This window comes from Rhinoderma darwinii, chromosome 10 (assembly GCF_050947455.1).
Source record: "Rhinoderma darwinii isolate aRhiDar2 chromosome 10, aRhiDar2.hap1, whole genome shotgun sequence".
Lineage (NCBI taxonomy): Eukaryota > Metazoa > Chordata > Amphibia > Anura > Rhinodermatidae > Rhinoderma > Rhinoderma darwinii.
This window is the reverse complement of record NC_134696.1, coordinates 54,723,219-54,745,177: the sequence shown is the minus strand read 5'-3', so window position 1 is coordinate 54,745,177 and position 21,959 is coordinate 54,723,219. Positions and strand designations below refer to the sequence as shown.

At 39.3% G+C, this 21,959-nt stretch overlaps 1 protein-coding gene across 3 annotated transcripts in view; it reads left to right on the top strand.

The window, feature by feature from the left end:
- The first annotated feature begins 2,308 nt into the window (after positions 1-2,308).
- The window catches only part of LMTK3 (lemur tyrosine kinase 3), a 75,893-nt gene continuing 56,242 nt past the window's right edge, over positions 2,309-21,959 (top strand). For 2 of the 3 annotated variants that reach the window (XM_075839948.1, XM_075839947.1), the window contains exons 1-2: positions 2,310-2,701; positions 3,020-3,151. In XM_075839948.1, the coding sequence (XP_075696063.1) occupies positions 3,064-3,151 (88 nt within the window). In that variant the 5' untranslated portion in view covers positions 2,310-2,701; positions 3,020-3,063. Of the gene's footprint in view, positions 2,702-3,019; positions 3,152-21,959 lie in introns of all 3 variants that reach the window. The other variant, XM_075839949.1, reaches the window with a different exon arrangement.

Below are 21,959 nucleotides of genomic sequence, written 5' to 3'. Positions count from 1 at the left end.
TAAAATAGTATGGTGACTTATAATGTATAATATAGTATGGGGAAGTATAAACTATAATATAGTGAATTATAAAGTATAATATAGTATGGTGACGTATAATGTATAATATAGTATGGTGACCTATAATGTATAATATAGTATGGTGAACTATAAAGTATAATATAGTATAGTGACTTATCAAGTATAAGATAGTATGGTGAAGCATAAAGTATAATATAGTATGGTGACTTATTAAGTATAATATAGTATGGTGACGTATAATGTATTAGTATGGGGAAGTATAAAGTGTAATACAGTATGGTGAAGTATAAAGTATAATATAGTATGGTGACGTATAATGTATAATATAGTATGGGGAAGTATAAAGTGTAATACAGTATGGTGAAGTATAAAGTATAATATAGTGATGTATAATGTATAATATAGTATGGGGAAGTATAAAGTATAATATAGTATGGTGACGTATAAAGTATAATATAGTATGTTGAAGTATAAAGTATTATATAGTATGGTGAAGTATAAAGTATAATATAGTATGGTGACGTATAATGTATATTATAGTATGGGGAAGTATAAAGTATAATATAGTATGGTGACGTATAATGTATAATATAGTATGGTGACGTATAATGTATAATATAGTATGGTGACGTATAATGTATAATATAGTATGGTGACGTATAATGTATAATATAGTATGGTGACGTATAATGTATAATATGGTGACGTATAAAGTATAATATAGCATGGTGAAGTATAAAGATTAATATAGTATGGTGAAGTATAAAGTATAATATAGTATGGTGACCTATAATGTATAATATAGTATGGTGAAGTATAAAGTATAATATAGTCTGGTGACGTATAATGTATAATATAGTATGGTGAAGTATAAAGTATAATATAGTCTGGTGACGTATAATGTATAATATAGTATGGTGAAGTATAAAGTATAATATAGTATAGTGACTTATCAAGTATAATATATCAATGAAGAGAAAGAAATGATCCAGCGCTGGTGGTGGTATTAAAAGGGAGATGAGAGTCCCATGTTTATTGGAAAAAAGTAGTAAAATCGGAAGGGAGACGCAGTCCCAAGATGCAAGTAGTCAGGATCTGAACCTGAACCAGGCTCAGGTTCAGATCCTGACTACTTGCATCTTGGGACTGCGTCTCCCTTCCGATTTTACAACTTTTTTCCAATAAACATGGGACTCTCATCTCCCTTTTAATACCACCACCAGCGCTGGATCATTTCTTTCTCTTCATTGATATTCTATACCGCGGGCCGTCGCGGGGATCCGACTGACGCTACCAGGAGACGCAGACCGGTGAGCTGGAGGTTCTCTCCCTGTTTCCAAGTATAATATAGTATGGTGACATATAAAGTATAATATAGTATGGTGACGTATAATGTATAATATAGTATGGTGAAGTATAAAGTATAATATAGTATGGTGAAGTATAAAGTATAATATAGTATGGTGAAGTATAAAGTATAATATAGTATGGTGAAGTATAAAGTATAATATAATATGGTGAAGTATAAAGTATAATATAGTATGGTGAAGTATAAAGTATAATATAGTATGGTGACTTATAATGTATAATATAATATGGTGACGTATAAAGTATAATATAGTATGGTGACATATAATGTATAATATAATATGGTGACTTATTAAGTATAATATAGTATGGTGAAGTATAAAATTTAATATAGTTGGTTTTTTTCCTCATTAAGAGAAAAAAACAATAAAACCTAGTGCATTCTGCGTTTCCAAAAGGAACAGAAAAAATGCAATCTCCAAACTAGAGTTTTATAAATTTCAGCTTAATCGTTTTGCATATTTTGCTTTCGTTTTAAAACCACAGGGAAAACCGGCCAATGTGAACGTAGTCTTGTAGAGTCCATCCAGCGTCATGCTATGTAGGGGAGGGGGGTCATCATTATGATAGGTAGAGCCTGGCCAGCCTTTGGTCCACCTCATCTCTGTTAATATCACTTGCTCAGGTGTAGGAATGGCATGAAGGACCTAATGACACGTATGCCTTTTAGCCTTCTTATATTGTCAGCCGTCATCACAATGGAGGTTAAGTCAGCTTTGCCTTTCCACCAAATTAGCTTCAGTCCTTTTCCTGCAGATTCTCCGTTCGAGCTGCTGCTGAGGCTGCTAGCACCATGGTCTCCATGACGACAGCCTCCTCCCTCCCTCCCTTTACAGCATCTCCTTTACTCCAGATCCTAAAAGACAGACCTGACCGCCAATCACTATCCCTATATCTAAAGACAGGCAGGCGGGACAATAGGAGGGTCTCTTATCCATCTCATAGAAGGGGGGGCCCTTGCTACATACAGAGCAGAAAAATATCAATCTCAGCTTCATTATATTTATTTCATACATCATTTATTTTTCCTCTACCTATACACACATACATGTATAGATTGACATGTCCATATTCCTATCATTGAGGTTTTTTTTTTTACATGCCTAATCGCAGACACGAACCGTAGTGTTGAAATAACATCATCCATAACCACATCGCATCTGTCTGGGAAGATTTTTTGTATTTTTTTGTATTTTTTTACTTAATCATTCCATAAATATATTTTTTATCCTCCAGACGAGCAGAGTTTTATTTTTGACATGAGACCTAGATCCCTCCGTTCTACAATGCCTTCATACCAATGGGGAAGCAGGTAAGACGGGGCAATTCTATGGCCCTTTTGACTCTCCATCTCTTTTTGCGTAGAGGATGATGATGATGATGATGATTCCAGGCAGGCACAATAGGGACACTGACATAATTTATACAGACACACAAATCCACACATACACTGCATCGCTCTGCTATGTCCTTTAGTGATGTGGGGATTTTCATTATGCAGGAGGCATAGACTTTTATGTTAGTTTATTTCGGACTGGAGATGTGGTAGCACGCTATCTGCATTCATGATGTGCATTGCATTCTGTTTGTGCTTTTTTTTTTATTACTATTATTATATCTTGTGTTGTAGCTGAGTGTGATCTCTCCAAGACCACGGAAATTTGTCCACCTAAGATGCTGAGAGTGGACCCCCTCTTTATCCTGGTGGTTTCCATGTCGTATTTCAACCCCGAAAAGGCCTTGGCAGCCCCAGCAGAAAGCGGTGAGCTCCCCACCCCCCTTTTCCTTTTGTCCTGTGTCTCTTCTATTGCATCCTATTTCATACAGACGCATGTGCTGCTATTTTACCTGGACTTTCGATGTTGATTTCAAGCATCTGCAAACCTTTGTTACTATTATACGCTTGCCGTTCTCCTATTTTAGGCTAGTGTTGCCCACAGCGTCCCAGTTATCGCCTCACTAGCCATTCATTTATCTTTGCCTCAGCCATTTTTAACCCCTAAAATACCCTTGTTTTATTCACTATTCTTAAAGTGTTCTTCGATCGGATTTCTAAAAAAATGGATTGCACCTTCAATGCAGTGGTCGCTATCTTTTAACCCTTTTATATGCAACCTGTCATTGTAAGCTGTGCCTTATGACACAAAAATTGCAAAACAATTTCCTCTGTGGTCAAGTCGTGTATTTAATGCAGGTTTTTGATCGCTGCATAGCTTTATTGCTTGCTTCTTACACTGTTGAGATATATGAGGTACATTATTTGGATATGCTGTTTCTCCGGGGGAAGGCTTAACCTATGAGTCCTTCCAGACTAGCTGAATGTAAAATAAGATTAAATGTTGGTTCCTTTTACATTTGTGAAAATGAAAAACACTTGAACATTTGTGGCTTCTCTCCATTAAATCCCTGAGGCTCTGTCAAGTGTTTACCTCTAAGGCTCCCCATGGTATACATGGGTGTGATTGTACTTTATATCAGCAGAAAATGATATCACTCTGTGAAGCAGTGGACAGCGCACAATACATCGTAATGTACTACACAGCAAATAATGAGAACCCGTTTCTTGCTATTTAGTGCAGTGTCCCTGGGCCATACTCATAGTTCTAGAAAATACACCCTACAAGGGCAACTGGGCATAAAATATGTTCATATACCTTCATAATAATGTGCAGTTCTATATAAAATCTTGGTTTGCAGCATTTTGAAGAGAACACACTCATTTGAATCTGCCCTGGCCCTGCCCAATCTGAGCTTACAATCAAATTTTTTTGGGTTGGGTGTGCACACTTGTGGGCCAGTTCTATTAGATTACAGACAAACTACCTCTATGTTTTTGTTCCATGATAGAAAACCCTTGTAAATAAACGTTTCATGAGTAAATTGTGCCCTGGCTGATATGAAATCCATGACCTCAATGAGACAAGGTAGCGATGACAATTATTATCTATTTAAATAAAGGTAAATACCTAAAAGTTCATTGATCTCCTATCTCATAAATGGGGCTCGATTAGTCATGCACTGGATTGAATATTTCTCTTGATTCTCAAAGTAAGGAGACGTATCACAAGCTGCCAATGCTTCAAAACAACTTCTAATAAAGCCAACATTTCATAAAGCATTACATTACAGCTTTATTGAGGTAAATATGCGGCTATTCCTACAGTACCAAAGGTACCAATGTCACCCATGTGCCAGCAGTTGACAGAATTCCAATAACCTGTATACTTAAAGCTCCACTGTTTTGAGACAGTAGTATAAGGGTGCAGAGATTGGGGGTGTTGTTCACTACTCTTGCAGTCCTTCTAAAAAGATTATTCTGCACTATTGAAGTCCGCTCCATGCCTGATGTTTCAACCCTGTATGGGGCTTGTAAATAAGAATCGAGTTATTTTTGCTTTAGTACAATTTTTTTTTGTATATCTCTATATTGACATTCACATACCCTGAATGGCATATTGATGTGTCCACCCTTACCTTTGCTTCAATTTGGTTAAGGGTTCCAATTTCTCATGAAACAAATTCAATACAATATTGCGACATGCTTAGCAAAACTCTTGACAGGTTGCAAATCACATCATGGCCACTGGGTGGCCACAGAAATACATATATAGCATAGACATCTCGTGACAGAGTATCGCAAAATAACGTTTGTTTTCTTAAGCTCGTCATCTTGCGCCACATGTTTAAGGATATGTTGAAATAAGAGGAAGGGTAATGAAGTACACATCTACATTTAGTAAAAACCATGTTAAAGGGAATCTGCTGCCTGGACAAAGTGCTTTAACCCGTTAGTGACCGGCCCATAGTCTTTTTACGTCGGTCACTAACGGGCCTTATTCCGATGCCATAGACTTTTTACGTCGCGGCATCGGAATAAGTAAACAGAGCAGGGAGCTGTCAAATCTCCCTGCTCTCAGCTGCCAGAGGTAGCTGAGGGCTGTGGGCGTCCCTGCTCTGCCGGGTGAGATCGATATCAGTATCGATCTCACCCGTTTAACCCCTCAGATGCGGTGCTCAATAGCGAGCACCGCATCTGAGTGGTTTTGGAGAGAGGGAGGGAGCTCCCTCTCATCCCACCGACACCCGGCGATACGATCGCTGAGTGTCTGTGTCTCCAATGGCAGCCGGGGGCCTAATAAAGGCCTCCAGGTCTGCCAGTAATGAATGCCTGCTAGATCATGCCGCAGGCATGACCTAGCAGATGCCTGTCCGTTTTAAACGGACAGGCAGTAATACACTGCAATACAAAAGTATTGCAGTGTATTATAATAGCGATCGGACTATCGCATAGTGAAGTCCCCTAATGGGACTAGTAAAAAAGTGAAAAAAAAAGTTTAATAAAGTTAATTAAAAAAAATTTGAAAAAAAAATGAAAAACCCACTTTTTCCCCTTCCAAACTGCTTTACTATTAAAAAACCAAAATACAGTTAAAAATTCACTCATATTTGGTATCGCCGTGTCCGTAACGACCCTGACTATAAAGCTATTACATTACTTAACCCGCACGGTGAACGTCGTAAAAAATTAAAGAAAAAACGACTGAAAAATTGCTGTTTTCTGTGAATCCTGACTTTAAAAAAATTTGATTAAAAAGTGATCAAAAAGTCGCATCTACTCCAAAATGGTACCAATAAAAACTACAAGTCTTCCCGCAAAAAAAAAGCCCTCATACAACTGCATCGGCGAAAAAATAAAAACGTTACGGCTCTTCAAATATGGAGACACAAAAACAAATAATTTTGAAAAAAAAGCGTTTTTACTGTGTAAAAGTAGTAAAACATACAAAATCTATACAAATTTGGTATCGTTGCAATAGTAACAACCCGCTGAATAAACTTATTGTGTTATTTATACTACACGGTAAACGGCGTAGATTTAGGACGCAAAAAAGAGTGGTGAAATTTCAGATTTTTTTCTATTCCCCCCCCAAAAAAAGTTAATAAAAGTTAATCAATAAATAATATGTACCTAAAAATGGTGCTATTAAAAAATACAACTTGTCCCGCAAAAAACAAGACCTTATACAGCTATGTCAATGCAAAAATAAAAACTTTATAGCTCTTGGAATACGACGATTCAAAAACTTAAAAAATAGCTTGGTCATTAAGGTCTAAAATAGGCTGGTCATTAAGGGGTTAAAAGGGTTATCTAGAGAGATAAAATCAACAGCCTATCTTCAGGATAGGCCATCAATATCTGATCGGTGGGGGTCCAACTCTCGGCACCCCCACCAATCAGCCATTTGAAGGGGCAGTGGTGTTCGTGCAAGCGTTGTTAACCCTTCATTCCTTTTATTGCTACATACTGCAGCACACTTATATCGGCTTTTCACAGTATTACAGCCTACTACCATTCACTTGTAGCAGAAGTTCACAGTATTACAGCCTTCTCCCATGCACTTGTATCGGCGGTTCACAGTATTATATCCTTCTCCCATGCACTTTTATCGGCGGTTCACAGTATTACAGCCTTCTTCCATTCACTTGTAGCAGAAGTTCACATTATTCTCCCATTCATGTGTAGAGGTAGTTCACAGTACAGTATTACAGCCTTCTCCCATGCACTTGTTGCGGCAGTTCACAGTATTACAGCCTTCTCCCATGCACTTGTAGCGGCAGTTCACAGTATTACAGCCTTCTCCCATGCACTTGTAGCGGCAGTTCACAGTATTACAGCCTTCTTCCATTCACTTGTAGCAGAAGTTCACATTATTCTCCCATTCATGTGTAGAGGTAGTTCACAGTACAGTATTACAGCCTTCTCCCATGCACTTGTAGCGGCAGTTCACAGTATTACAGCCTTAAATTCACTTTAATAAGAGAAGGCTGTAATACTGTGAACCACCGGTACAAATGAATGATCAGCGGCGTGCTGAGAGTCAGACCCCCACAGATCCAATATTGATAGACTATCCTAAGGATAAGCCATCAATTTTTTCTTTCCGAATAACCGCCTCAAAGAGCACCTGTGTTCTCTCCTGAAGTGTCTGTTTTAGTAAATACTTGTATTCCCATAAAAAAAAAATTCGGGATCATCTTTTCTTAGAGCTCTACATTGTGCCGTTCCTCTTTTAATCCTCCTGAAAATGTATAAATAAATTGACAACTTGGCATTTCCATTTCCCTTGACAATACGTTGTGTTTCTACACAGTTTGACACTGTTAGCACTGAATGGATTGTCCCCAGGAGGACTAAAAGAGCAACCACACACAATGCAGCGTTCTAAGAAAAGATGCTCCAGACTTACAAGTATTTACTAAACCAGACAGGTCATGAGAGCTAATAGGTCCTCTGTAACTTAAGGCAATAGATGGCATAAAAAAAAAGCCAATGGGTTGTTCCTCTTGTAGCGCCTTAAGCCGTGTGGTTGCTTAATTTTCCTAGCTGATGTTCTTTATTCTATGTTTTTTTAAATAATTTGGAAGATTGGTTAATGCAGTGCAGTTCAATCCAATGTTCTTTAGGGGCGTTTGTACTGGGCCTCCCATCAAACATGATCATTGGTTATATTTTGAATTGAGTTAAATTATTCTTACAAACATGAAGGAATTCTGGGTAATTCTTTCTTCTGCCATATTTGTTTATTACCATTATGTGACTTGATCCACACCAAACATCACGCTAGCTTACTTATATGATGAGGGTAAGTTGACTAGTGAGAAGAGTCCACTCCGATGGCTACACTGGTAATCAGGAAATGTCGCCTTGTGTCAAAGGTAGCCAACGTGCGTGGGAGTTTAAATGAGCGGGTCTGGATAACCATTAGTTGTGGGACTACAAGTACTGGTTAATGTGCAGTCCTAGTACGATTCTATGAACTGCTCGTACAAGTGGTGCCAGTCAATAGAATTGCCTTATTACTTGTAGACTACTATTAACACCTTCATTTTGCAAGTTCTTCGGACTAAATTGGTCAATTGCATAATGTTTAGATAATGAAAATCTCCTTACTAAATTTTAACTTGCAGAATTAGATATAATGGGCTGACAGAGCTTTATAAAATGTAATTCCTATTATCCATATGGAGGCTATTGTATAATTTCTCCATGACATGTGCATGGGACAATCTTATAATAAACCACTTGAGTCACTTGTTTTGTTTGGTCTGCGCTAGAAAACCAAAATAAAAAACACAAAAACATGAAGAGAACATGCTAACTTTATGCAGATGATGTCCTCAGGAGAACTGAACCTATGGTTGAAATGCTGATAGGTCTGATACCACTGAGGCATCAAAAACTCTGTCCGTAGATAGTGTGGTGTCTCATGAGTCATGCAGTGAATGTCCAGTGGAAAAAAATAATGATTTTAGAGGGGGCAATGTTAAAGTCTTGCCTCTTTCCAATCAATTGTACTTTTGCAATTGACCATCACCTTAAATTTTCTCTGATTCGCAGGGTGATGAAGCCCACATGTTCACAGTAGCTGTTACATAGGGAACTTTTCTTAGTATCAAATTATTATAAATTACCGCGGTAGCAAAGGCAATCAGGGTAAGTTCAAAGGTGACTCTATATTATAAATTTTCTTTCGATGGCATTATTGAAAATAATAAAGTACCATAGTTTATGGTGTACTTTAATAGTGACTTAGAATAAATGTCCACATTTTTTCGCATGTAATTTTTACATCCAAAATTCAGCGCCAATATATTTCTTAATACATCATTTTTAGCAATTGGATCTTAATTTTCTACAGTACTTCTACATAGACTTTCAGTTAAATGATACAATCCTGGCTATTTGCAGCACCCACTAGAGGGAGCTTAGGACCCTATTGCATACTGTTATACATTGAACTCAATATTAACAGTAGGCAGTAAGCCAACTAGGTTTGTATAACAACACACCAGAGGTTGTGTCCAGGCAGAAAAATATACATCGAAGCTCCCTGGGTGAGCTTTACTACATAATTCCAGTAGTTTCCCCTCAGATGACCAGTCATGTGTTAGCAATTCATTAGCTATTCATGATTAAAGGGGTTTTCCACCTTTTAAAAACTATTTCCAAACGCATTTTAAATTAAACTAACATTCTAATACACATACCTATTGAAAGATCTTGATTTCTTCTAATTGCAAGTAGTATCACGTGACTCTGCACCCATCGAACTTCCAATGACGTCCCGATCAGTCTACTTCCTTCTTAACTTCCGGATGAACTCCTCTTCCTGGCTGCTCTTTGAACAGCGCATCATCAGTGCCGTTCCTTTCGTGGGCCATTCCTGTTGACGATGCAGCAAACTCGTGCATGCGCGGTTCAATTAATCTGTATTTGAATCATGAATGCACTGTTCAATGATAATGATTAGTCACTGCTCCCGGCGCATGGCATGCTGGTAGAGAAAAGGTGTGTGCTGAGAGTGGCAGGCCTGGAAGAGCGACGGAACAGAGACACAGAAATAAATAAACCAAAATAGGTAAACAAATAATACAATTTTCCCAGTGAAAAATTAAAAAACGATAATCAGGAGGGTTTATTTATGATAATAACAGGCGGAAGAAAGAAAACAAAAATTAGGTTTTTGAAAACCCCTTTAAGGGCACGTTCAGACGTGGCAGAATTTTTCCACTGCAAATGTTGGTGCGGATTCGCGGCAATTACGCAATGAATCTGCAGCAACATTTGCATATTTGACAGGTAATTCAAACATTGCGGATATCACAGCGGACTTGCCGCAGATTTCAGCTTTTGTATTACAAAGACTGAAAATCGCAGTGAAATTCCGCTGATTCTCCGCAACAAAATGTGCATGCTGCGGAGGGAAAATTCTGCACCGCAGCCTACATTCCGCACAGTTATTTTCCGCAACATCTGAACTAAGTTACCTAAAATTGTATAGAAACCAATGTTAAAAACAGCTGCTGCAGCAGAATTCAATAGCAATTCCGCCACGTCTGAATGTGCCCTAAAGGTTTAGAAGTCTTTTAACCACTTTTCCACGCAGACTGAGCAACCTTTCCAGAAGATGATCATTCTTATTGTAGAACATTGCACTGAACATTATTCATTATTTGTATAGCACCAACATATCTTACTTTACTGTGCAAACATATTTATATTTACATCAATACTTGTCACAACAGAACTCAAATTCGTACTACGTCTAAAACACACACGCACATAAACACGGCAGGTTCATGTACTGTACAGTGCTATTTCGAAAAATATGCTTTAAGGCCTCATTTACACGAGCGTGTGCGTTTTGCGCACGCAAAAAAGTGCACCGTTTTGCGTGCGCAAAAGGCACTTGACAGCTCCGTGTGTCATCAGTGTATGATGCGCGGCTGCGTGATTTTCACGCAGCCGCCATCATAGAGATGAGGCTAGTCGACGTCAGTCACTGTCCAGGGTGCTGAAAGAGTTAACTGATCGGCAGTAACTCTTTCAGCACCCTCGACCGTGAATTCCGATCACAATATACAGCAACCTGTGAATAAAAAAAAGTCGTTCATACTTACCAAGAACTTCCTGCTTCCTCCAGTCCGGTCTCCCGGCCGTTGCCTTGGTGACGCGTCCCTCTCTTGACATCCGGCCCCACCTCCCTGGATGACGCGGCAGTCCATGTGACTGCTGCAGCCTGTGATTGGCTGCAGCCTGTGCTTGGCCTGTGATTGGCTGCAGCTGTCACTTGGACTGAATTGTCATCCCGGGAGGTCAGACTGGAGGAAGAAGCCGGGAGTTATCGGTAAGTCAGAACTTCTTTTTTTTTTTACACGTTCATGTATATTGTGATCGGAAGTCACTGTCCAGGGTGCTGAAACAGTTTAACTCTTTCAGCATCCTGGGCAATGACTGTCTCCTGACGTCGCGTACCGGAAATTTTTTTGCCGGGTTCGGTCAAAACGAGTTCAGCCGAACCCGGTGAAGTTCGGTTCGCTCATCTCTAAATTCTGACACTCCGTTTGGATGTTTGTAAACAGAAAAGCACGTGGTGCTTTTCTGTTTACATTCAGTTTGACAGCTCTTGCGCGAATCACGCAGTTCGCACGGAAGTGCTTCAGTGCGGCATGCATGGTTTTCACGCACCCATTGACTTCAATGGGAGCGTGATGCGCGAAAAACGCACGATTATAGAACATGTCGTGAGTTTTACGCAACGCACTCGCGCTGCGCAAAATTCACGCATTGTCTGCACTGCCCCATAGAGTAATATAGGTGCGTACGACACGCGTGAAAAGCACACGCGTCGCACGCGCGTATATTACGCTCGTGTAAATGAGGCCTAAAGGTGATCTTATTAATATGTATAAATGTATCCTGTCCTCAGGATACATTAATGTGTTCATCATTAATATAGGAACTAAAAGCCTATGAACTCCTTTGTTTTTTTAATTAAATCAATGTTTTAGGTATTTTTAAAAGGCTATAGACACCTTTGTTTTTTTTTAATTAAATCAATGTTTTAGGTATTTTAAAAAAATAATAATAATTTTGTATTAAAAAATGCTCAATCGTTTTTAAAATGCAGCTTCCATGTATCCTCTATACACTATCAGCCGAATCCATCACTCAGCTGAACTGATCGGATGAGAGCGAGTCCTATGTGTCTCTTACACGCAGGATCACCATAATATTGATCACATTTAAGTTGATGGATCACCATAATATCGATCACTTCTATGTTTATCAGATTTGATAGATATTATGGTGGTCCTGTGGCTTAGAGACACATAGGACCCACACTCAGCTTCATTACAGTGGGCTGCATGAGGCTGGATTTCAGTAAGAAAACTGCTAAAACAAATACATTACAAAGTTTAATATTTTTGCACTAGCTCCACTTCAATTAAATAATTACATTTTTATTATAAATCACACTCAGGCTGGGTTCACACGAGCACATTACGTCCGTAAAGGATGGAACGGCTGCAAGTCCCGGACCGAACACACTGCAGTGAGCCGGGCTTCTAGCATCATAGTTATGTACGACGCTAGGAGTCCCTGCCTCGCTGCAGGACAACTGTCCCGTACTGTAATCATGTTTTCAGTTCATGTTTTCAGTTTTCAGACAGTAGTTCCACGGAGTGGCAGGGACTCCTAGCATCGTACATGACTATGATGCTAGGAGCTCGGCTCCCTGCAGTGCGTTCGGTCCGGGACTTGCGGCCGAAATACGTTTCGTCCTTTATGGAGGTAATGACCTCGTGTGAATCCAGCCTCACATATATATATATTTTTTTAAATACTCATGTTAAAGGGTCTGTCTCAATAAGAACCCTACTCAAAGTATCGCACAACCCTCCTATAAATTGTCAACTAAACAAAAACCATACATCAATATGTGCAAAAACAGTATATCCTCCTCATGGGAATTATCTGAGTCAATAGCAGGATATGCGTCCAACAAAGATTATCTAAATAAATTGCATAGTGCCAAACAAAATAATAAACAAATGCACCAAAAGAACCATTATTTAAATGATAATGTGACATTTAAAAAGTAACTTGTGAGAATAGCTAAACCACCAATTACCAATAAATGCAGATAGAGATGAAAATAATATAAGAAGGATTATGTGTGACCGTTTGGGAATGAGAAGCACGCGCACCGCTGCTCCAAATGGCAGCTTCCCAAGGGTCCTTGTATATAGGTGGAGCTTCTATTTAACAAAAAGAAAGGTTGTTTGACTACCCTTTTGCCCTAAAGGGGATATATCACCACAACAACTTATCACCTATCCTATCAAGAGAACAGGGGTCCCGAGTTCCCTGAATGAACAGTGAACAATGGTCGCGCATGTGTGCTGCCGCTCCATTCATTCTCTATGGGAATTCCGGAGATAGCCATGCACTGTGCTCGGCTATCTCCAGCAGTCCCATAGAGAATAAATGGAGCAGCAGGTGATAAGTTGTAATGGTGGGATAACCATAATTGGCCACAACTGCCAGGGAGGGTTATATTCTCCTCACAGCATGCTTTGTGTGTACGTTTAGCGCATGCATCAGAAGATATTCCAGGTGCATACATTTGTATGTGTAGAGCTTTATGGACATGGTGGATAGCAAAAAGGTTTCCATTTGGCATCTGCTGGGTACCTATACTGTATAAATTGGCAAAGACTGCTGCACATTCCTAGATAGTGGGCCATTGCAAAAAAAAATATATCACGCATGACATCCAGTGAAACATGTTGGGCCATTCTGTTTTGTACATATACATCGGGAGATATATGCAAAACGTGAGGTGAACAGAGCCTTATGTCTTGATTTTGGACCAAATAGTTCGATTTCGAGAGCTTGATGGACTTTTTTCAACCTCTGTAACTCTGAAAATACAGACGACCTACAAATAGTGTCCTGGACATAATCCACCATTCTTTTTTGTTGTCTTTTTTTTATCTCAGCACAAAGCATGGCCTAAATAAGCAGTCCCTTGGGCCTATAGTTTATCCTTCCCCTGTGTGTACACAGCTGAGATCTAACATAAAAAGCTTTGCTATACTTTCTGCGGTCTGATACTATATGAGTGTAAATTCTACATGGCCAGTACTTCACATATATCCGGACATAGTGTACATGCATGGTCGGTTTTGGTTTATTTTATCACTAGCCAGGCTGTGAAAAAGTTAAGTGTAAAATTTATCTACTTCAACATGCATATGCTCTGGGGCTATGTGTATCAATAAAGGAAAATCCAGCTAAAGTACTAATGCAGCAGAGTGAATTTACTGTGAAGGGTTTCTACTGCGCACTGTGATAACTCACTGAATTAAAATAACTGAGAATGTTTTTAGCTACGTTGCTATCGAAAACTACAGTCATGTGAAAAACTCTGTTCCATTACACTTGTAAATTCTGACATGTTGTATAGATGTCTCAGATGATAGGGTAGTGCGGGTCCGTGATCTCAGGCCTCCACCAATTCGTCAAACAAAGGGACTGTGGCTGGTTGGAATTTGTCATTACAGAAATTCCTGACACATCTTATTTTCTTACACGTCTACATGACATTTCTTCAGGTATCTTCTAGAAACTCAACTGAGCTATACAAAAAAAAAATCCCATAGGATATTTTAGTGAGACTCACAATAGGCACTCCTATATTTGACAATTTTGTAACGTACAGAATTATAGAATCCTGGTTACCCCTGGTACTGCGTAAGAAATAGTTTTAGGGCTTGAGGTATGCGTCTGAAAAATTAGACTCTAGGTGACTGTTGGTGCTGGTGTTGGTAGATCCTTATTGGTTCACAAAGTATTTCTTTATTGGCATTTAGCTTATATTACCACCCCAGACCACAACCCTAGAGTCACTTCTTCCTTCTGGTAATTAATCTATTTTTCATAAGTCAGTTTTACAAGTATATAAATTTTTTGGGGTATACCCTGCATTTTTTTGTACAGTCAAAGTTAAGACATTTGGGCACTGCTGGTTTATGATTGAGTTTTTTTTGTATATGTTTGAATGGGTTAAGTACAAGTGATGAGTACTATACCTGCACATAACTCTAAAAGACTCTACAGCAGTGATTCCCAACCTTATGACCATGGTGGAACCCTGTGTAGGGTAAAGCATTCTATAATTTCTGCCCAATGCTATATTCTGGCATAAATTTGTTGACCTCTTTGCCAAGCGTCCTTAAGAAGGCTGATATGAGCCTAACCATACAGTAAATGTGACAAGTTCTTTGCTGCCGCTGTCTTCATGGGATCCCCTGACCACTTTCCAATAAACCCAAGAGTTTCTTGGACCCCAGTTAGGAAACACTGTTCTACTGTTTGATAGTCCAACTACATAACATTAAAATGCTAAGCAAGATACTTGTGCTTGGTTAAAACATTTAATTTAAAGCGGTACTGGTACCTTAATACATCTAATTGCAGAACACCCTAGTTTAGATGCCATAATTAGATCTCTTTGACTTTGGGCAGCATCCCTATGCCCCAGGCGCAAAAAAAAATGGTTGTCAATATGAATGGAAATTGTAATTGTGATGGAAAAATTATGTGGATGGTACCACATTAAAAATATATATGTTATATTAACAGCTGACAAACACGGCAACAAGTAGATGCTTGGTCATGCTAGAGTGTGATTTTCTATCCAGCTCACTCGAGGTTTGCACTCAAGCAAGATCTCTTAGTATCAATAGTAAACCTCTATCATTTATAATGCTCCAAACTGAAAACATAGTAGCAAAAAACATCATTGCTCAGCAAGTGAAAATGCAGATGTAGTTATTGCATATTTTCATTCCACAGAAGCTTTTCCCGTTCCATGTTCTGGATTCTACTACTGAGGCTACGCATTTTGCTTTTCTTTGCAATTGAATTCTGTTTTCTTCCCTTCATTTACTCATTTACTAATGAAATTAATTATTGACTATGAAGCCTGTAGGTAATGTGGAAACTTTATTTCCTCTAATGCTCGTAATGAAGGATACTTTTAATAACTAATTTGCAATACAAATGCATTTTTCAAGCGAATTATGTAATGCTATCTTCTTGGAAGAGCTCATATCATAGAAATATTTCAGATATTATTGCATTGCATTGTACATACTGTTTTACATATGTTATCCACACTGGCAGGAGAAAAAAAAATAGGAAAAATGGGCAAGTTTAAGGATCTGAGCATTTTTGGCCAAATTGTGATGGCCAGATGACTTAGAATCAGATGAGTCAGAGCATCTCCAAAACAGCAGGTCTTGTGAGGTGTTCCTGGTATGCAGTGGTTAGTACCCACCAAAAGTGGTCCAAGGAAGGACAACTGGTGAACTAGTGACAGGGCCATGGGCAACCAACTCTCATTGATGCTTGTGTGGAGAGAAGACTAGCCCATCTGGTCCGACGCCACAGAAGAGCTACTGTAGCATAAATTGTTGAAAAGGTTACTACTGGCTATGATAGAAAGGTGTCAGAACACACAGTGATTCACAGTTTGCTGCTTAGCCACAAACCAGTAAAAGTATCCATGCTGACCCCTGTCCATCGCCGAAAGCACATACAATAGGCACGTGAGCATTAGAACTGGATCATGGAGCAATAGAAGAAGCAATAGAAGAAGGTGGACTCGTCTGATGAATCACATTTTCTTTTAAGTCATGTGGACGGCCGGGTCCAAATTTCCCAAACCTCAATCCGATCGAGCATCTGTGGGATGTATTGGAAAAATAAGTCTGATCGATTGAGGCCCCACTTCATAAATTACAGGACTTGAAGGATCTGCTGCTAGATACTACAGGACACCTTCAGAGGTCTTGTAAAGTTCATGCCTCAACAGGTCAGAGCTGTTTTGATGGCACGAGGAGGACCTACACAATATTAGGCAGGTCTTTATATGTCGTTATATATATATATATACACACACACACACACACACACACACACACACACACACACACACACACACATAAAACATATTGAACAAACATTAGGATTGTTTTACTATTTCTTGGTTACGATCATTGCAACTTTGGTAACCTCTTTTTAGTTTCGACCTTACTTTCTGTGCATCTTGTTAATCCTTATTGACTTATCTTTCATGTCATTTTTTAAAGGGATTTTCTAATGAATTTTATGTCAATCAGATATGACATATAAGCCTAAATGTTGGGTTTCTGGCACTTGGGACACTTATCGAGGTAGAGAACCATCCGCCGAACTTAATGGAGGGATGACGGCTTATGCATGGCCAGGAAGACGTTTACCCAACCTTAAAGGGGTTGTTCCAAGATTAACATTTATCTCCTATTAACAGGATCAGTAATAAATGTCTGATCATTTGGGGCCCCACCACTGGGACCCTCACCGGTCACTAGAATAGGGGTCCTGAAAACCCCCATTCCTCCTCACTGCATGATCACGTGAGGAAGAGTTTGAATGGAGTGGAAGACAAGCATGTGCACTCCCGCTCCATTCAAAGTTTATGGGACTGATGCAGACATCCGAGTACAGCGCTTGGCTGTTTCTGTCAGCTCCATAGACATTAAATGTAGTGTCCTCTGTTCCAGTCAAGCCCTTCCTCATTGCGATCGTGCAGTGAGGAGGAAACAGCTGTTCCGTACCCTCGTTATAATAATCAATGGGGGTCTTAGTGATGGGGCCCCAGAGATCAGACATATTTATAGGTGATAAATGTTAATCTTTTTTTGAAAAAGATTCATAAGTACTAATTACCTCCCCTTTCCAAGGCGGATCAGACTGTCTAATCAGGACAGAAGGGGTACATATTGCTCACCGTAGAGCCAGGGGAACCTTAAAGTAGGTTGTCTTACATATATTTAAGTATCTGCCTTTATTTAAGTTGGCATCTTAAATTGATCTGTATTATTTATTTATTATACATATTCCGTATATATTATATAAGTGATGTATAATAATATAATAATGTCACTATTATGCCAGTCCCATATGCACAACATCTTGAGGCCAGCATGCAATGCTCATTGTACATCTTGAGGGCTGCATGCATACATTAGCAGCCATAGTAGGCCCTTGTGTCAGATCTAATAGCGCATTTCCTCCTAAATACTAGCTGGTTGGAACTAGCTACAAGTGCTACCGTGGGATAGTAATTCATGACAATGAGATTAAACACTGGATTCTCCGAAAGGTGCACACCAGCTATGTAATACTTACAATGTATACATAATTGCAGTACTATTGCAGTACCATGTACTTTGTACTAGCCAGCCAAATTATTATTTTTCGGCTAGGTATGGTTTTTGCAGCAGGGGTGGACAACAAACCTGTCCTCAAGAAACATTGAGGAAGGAAGTTATTGACATTTATTGGGCGCAGTAGTCTGCTGTTAAGGAATACACTTGTGTTGGACATCTACGATACAGTCTTTTATGGTGGATTCTCACCATACAAAACATTTCTTGAATCCATTCTCTAGATACCTCCCCTTATGGACCTCACATCATCGTCTCCAAGATTTCTTCTGTGCATCCTCCATAATTTAGAACTTGCTACCTTAACACATCAGACTCCCTCCCACCATCCCAATTTTTAAAATCAACCTGCAAATTCATCTTTCCAGAAAAGCTTACCACCTATTATAACCTTGTCTTCACTACACAACTATATAACCATCTTCTACCCCCACCTACTATCTCTCTCTGTTTTTCCTCTTAGGACCCCTGCACATGACTGTGCCCGTAATCACGGATGGTGATTACAGGCACGGACTGCTGCAGACAGTCACCCGCATTTTCGGGCCGTGCTCTCATTTTAAAGTCTCGGAGCACGGTCCGTAAAATCAAAAAATAGGACGTGTCCTATTTTTTGCGGGTCATTTCTACGGTTCGTAATGACGGATCAAAATTATGGTCGTGTGCATGGGGTCTCAGACTGTATTACTTCGCGGGCAGGGCCCTCTCTCCTTCCTTACTAGTCTGTCCCTCAATAAGCTCATGTGTATAGTACCTGCTTGTTTTTTTTCATTTATTAATATGATATGCATTCAATCCCTGTGTATTTCATATGTAGAGTTCCCTGGAAGTTAATGGCACTATACAAGTATTAATAATAATATCGTGTTTACTTCCCCTCTGAATTTTATGGCTTCTTATAGTATGTTGCCCAGTTTCTAATATCTTAACAATTCATTATGTTTTTGCTTTTATCCTCACCTATCTGCTTACACTTTTTTAAATACATGCGCTTCCTGTCTAACTAAATGCTTCTCTCCGTTCATTTATGACATTTGTGGTTAATTCATCCTCCGCTCTTGATACATTCAGTATCAGAATTATTCATAGCGGCTTGTATCAATGAATAGGCCAAGGGAAAGTAAATTTGTTTTTCTTTATTTTCATGTAGTTCTTGGTTAAATATTTAGGTCTACTGTATCAGCAAAGAGCAGCTTGGTGGCTCGGTGGTTCTCCAGTTTCCCCCCACACTCTAAAAACATACTGATAGGTTAATTGGCTTCTTATGAAATTGGCATGTGTGTATGTTTTTAAAAAAGAGTTTTTAGATTTTTTTTAGATTGTGTACCCTCTGGGTACAGTGACTGCTGTGAGGGGTGACACTATCTGTTAAGCATTGCAGAATATGTTGGCACAATGAAAGCAACAGAAATAAATAATGGATTGGCTGTTTTCTCCCATAATGCATTTCTGTAATAACCAAAGACAAAAAAATAGTCAGGGAATCATATACTAAACTAATGAGAGTGAAATAAACCAAGCCAATTAGTAAATCTAGCCAAAATGTATGGCTATTAGAAGAAAAGGAGCTTGTAACATCAAAAGTGTCATGCCTAGGGGCACTAATAAGGGCTCAGTCACACTGGTATTTTTAAAATCTGATTTAAATGGGAATAAATATTCACAAAAGAAAGATAATCCATGCCTGCAAACATAAAACCAGCCATACTGACCATGTTTTACATGCCATAGTGCCCAGAAGATCAGCAATAATTCCTTTCTATAGTGTCCAAACCACTCCAGTCATAGTGCCCAAAGCCATAATGCTCACATGTATAGTATTATGCCTACAGTCATAGTGTTCCATGAATATGCCATCCAAAGTGTCCAAAATCACAAATTTATAATGCTGGTTTAGTGCCTACAGCCCCGGTGCCCCACAATGCCATAATGTTTTTATAGTTCTCACAGCAATAGTTCTCCAGAGTGGTAGACATAATGCCCTGTAGTGCAAACCACAGTGCCCCATAATTCCAGACACTGTATCAGTAACTTAAGCCATCCATGCTCCTGCGTTGCTCTATTCCTCTGACCGCCTATAAGCAGCTGCTCACGTCAGACTTCTTATTCTTGGATGAATAAAAATGGTGAACTTGGAAACCTTTCACCAAAGGTATAATTCAATAGAGGGTTGTCCACTTTCATTGACAAAAAAATCACTGGAGTAGGACTGCGGTTTTCTTAAAATATAACTTTTAGGCTTCGTTCACATCTGCGTCAGGGCTCCGTTCCGTCTGAACTTTCTGTCATAAAGGAGCCCTAAATGACACAAACGGAAACCATGGGTTTCCGTTTCCATCACCATTGATTTAAATGGTGACGGATACGGTGCAAATGTTTTCCGTTTTTCTCCGTTGTGCAAGGGTTCCGTAGTTTTGACAGAAGCAATACCGTAGTCGACTACGCTATTGATGCACAACGGAGACAAACGGACACCATTTACACCGGATCCGTCAGCATTGAAATCAATGTTGATGGAAACGGAAACCTGTGGTTTCCGTTTGGGTCAGTCAGGGCTCCGTTCCGACGAAAATCTCAGACGGAACGTCGTAACGGAGCCCTGATGCAGATGTGAACACAGCCTAACTCATAATATTCTAAAAATGTATTTACATACAATAATAGACTTACAAAAAACATTTTGCAAAAAATTAGAGATTGTTTTCCCTCCTTGTTGCGAGAGCAGCCAGGGATGCAAATTGATTTAACCCCTTTTGTTTTTTCTCCAGGGTGTATAACCATTTCTGGCCATTTCACATTAACCTTTTTGATTAATTTGCAGGGTGTGCAAAAAACATGCTCCAAAACAGAAAAATATGTTTCTAAAAACAGGGTACAATTTCCTATGTCACCGGTAAGCTGATCAAACTTATTGTGGTGATCAACCCCCTACCCATTCCTATAGCTCCACGGGATGAATTCCAGTTCTCAGCAAGGGGACTGGGAAACCTCCTCTAGAAATTCTGAAATAGATGATTTCTTTCTCCCGACGTGTTTCTTTGTGGCCCAGATTTATCAGGGGAGGTACAGCCAAATAGCCCATGTAGTGAGGCTTATGCTGGAGCTGATTTTTTTTGTATATGTTTAGAGGCTCTGCAGTGGCAAGAGGCATATTCAGCACGTTTCTTTCGTGCTGGTATGAACGCTCGTTTAGGCGTTTGACGTCATCTAATAATGACATCTGCCATCCTTCTTGTGAACAACTTTTTCTACTGTTCAAAGGGGTTGTCCAAGTATGGGGCAGTTTATCATACTGATGACCTATCCACAGGATAGGTCATCAGTATATGATCGGTGGGGGTGACATCACCCGGTCCCTGAACCAATCAGCTGTTCCGGCTGCCTCCGGGAACCGGAAGTTATACAATGGTCGCTGCTGAAAGCAGATGGCTACGGTCACAGTATAGCTGCCGTGCATGGTTACTGCAGCTCGGCTCCTATTCAAGAAAATCACAGCAGAGTTGCAGTTCTGCAGCACGGCTGCTATACAGTATTTAGAGCATTGTAAAACATCCGAGACAGCCAGAACAGCTGATCGGTGCTCAGACCCCCACGATCATATACTGATGACGTTTCCTGTGGATAAGTCATCGGTATGAAAAAATGGTTCATATCCGGACAACCCATTTAAGCTCTGTCAATATATATTTTGCTTTGGAATGACTATTATTTTATTATACTATACCAAAAGACCACCCCTGAGGCCACATGTGTAAAAATATTGTATGCTGAACTGTGGCTAGTTGGTTAACCATATTCAAATCAATACTATTTAATATAATTGTCAGTCATTTAGAGTTAAAATTATTATAGTCATTAATTATTAATGGGAACTTACCAGACAATAAATTATTACAGAATAAATTATTTATATGTCTTACTCCGGCCTTGAGTTATCATAGGTTGCC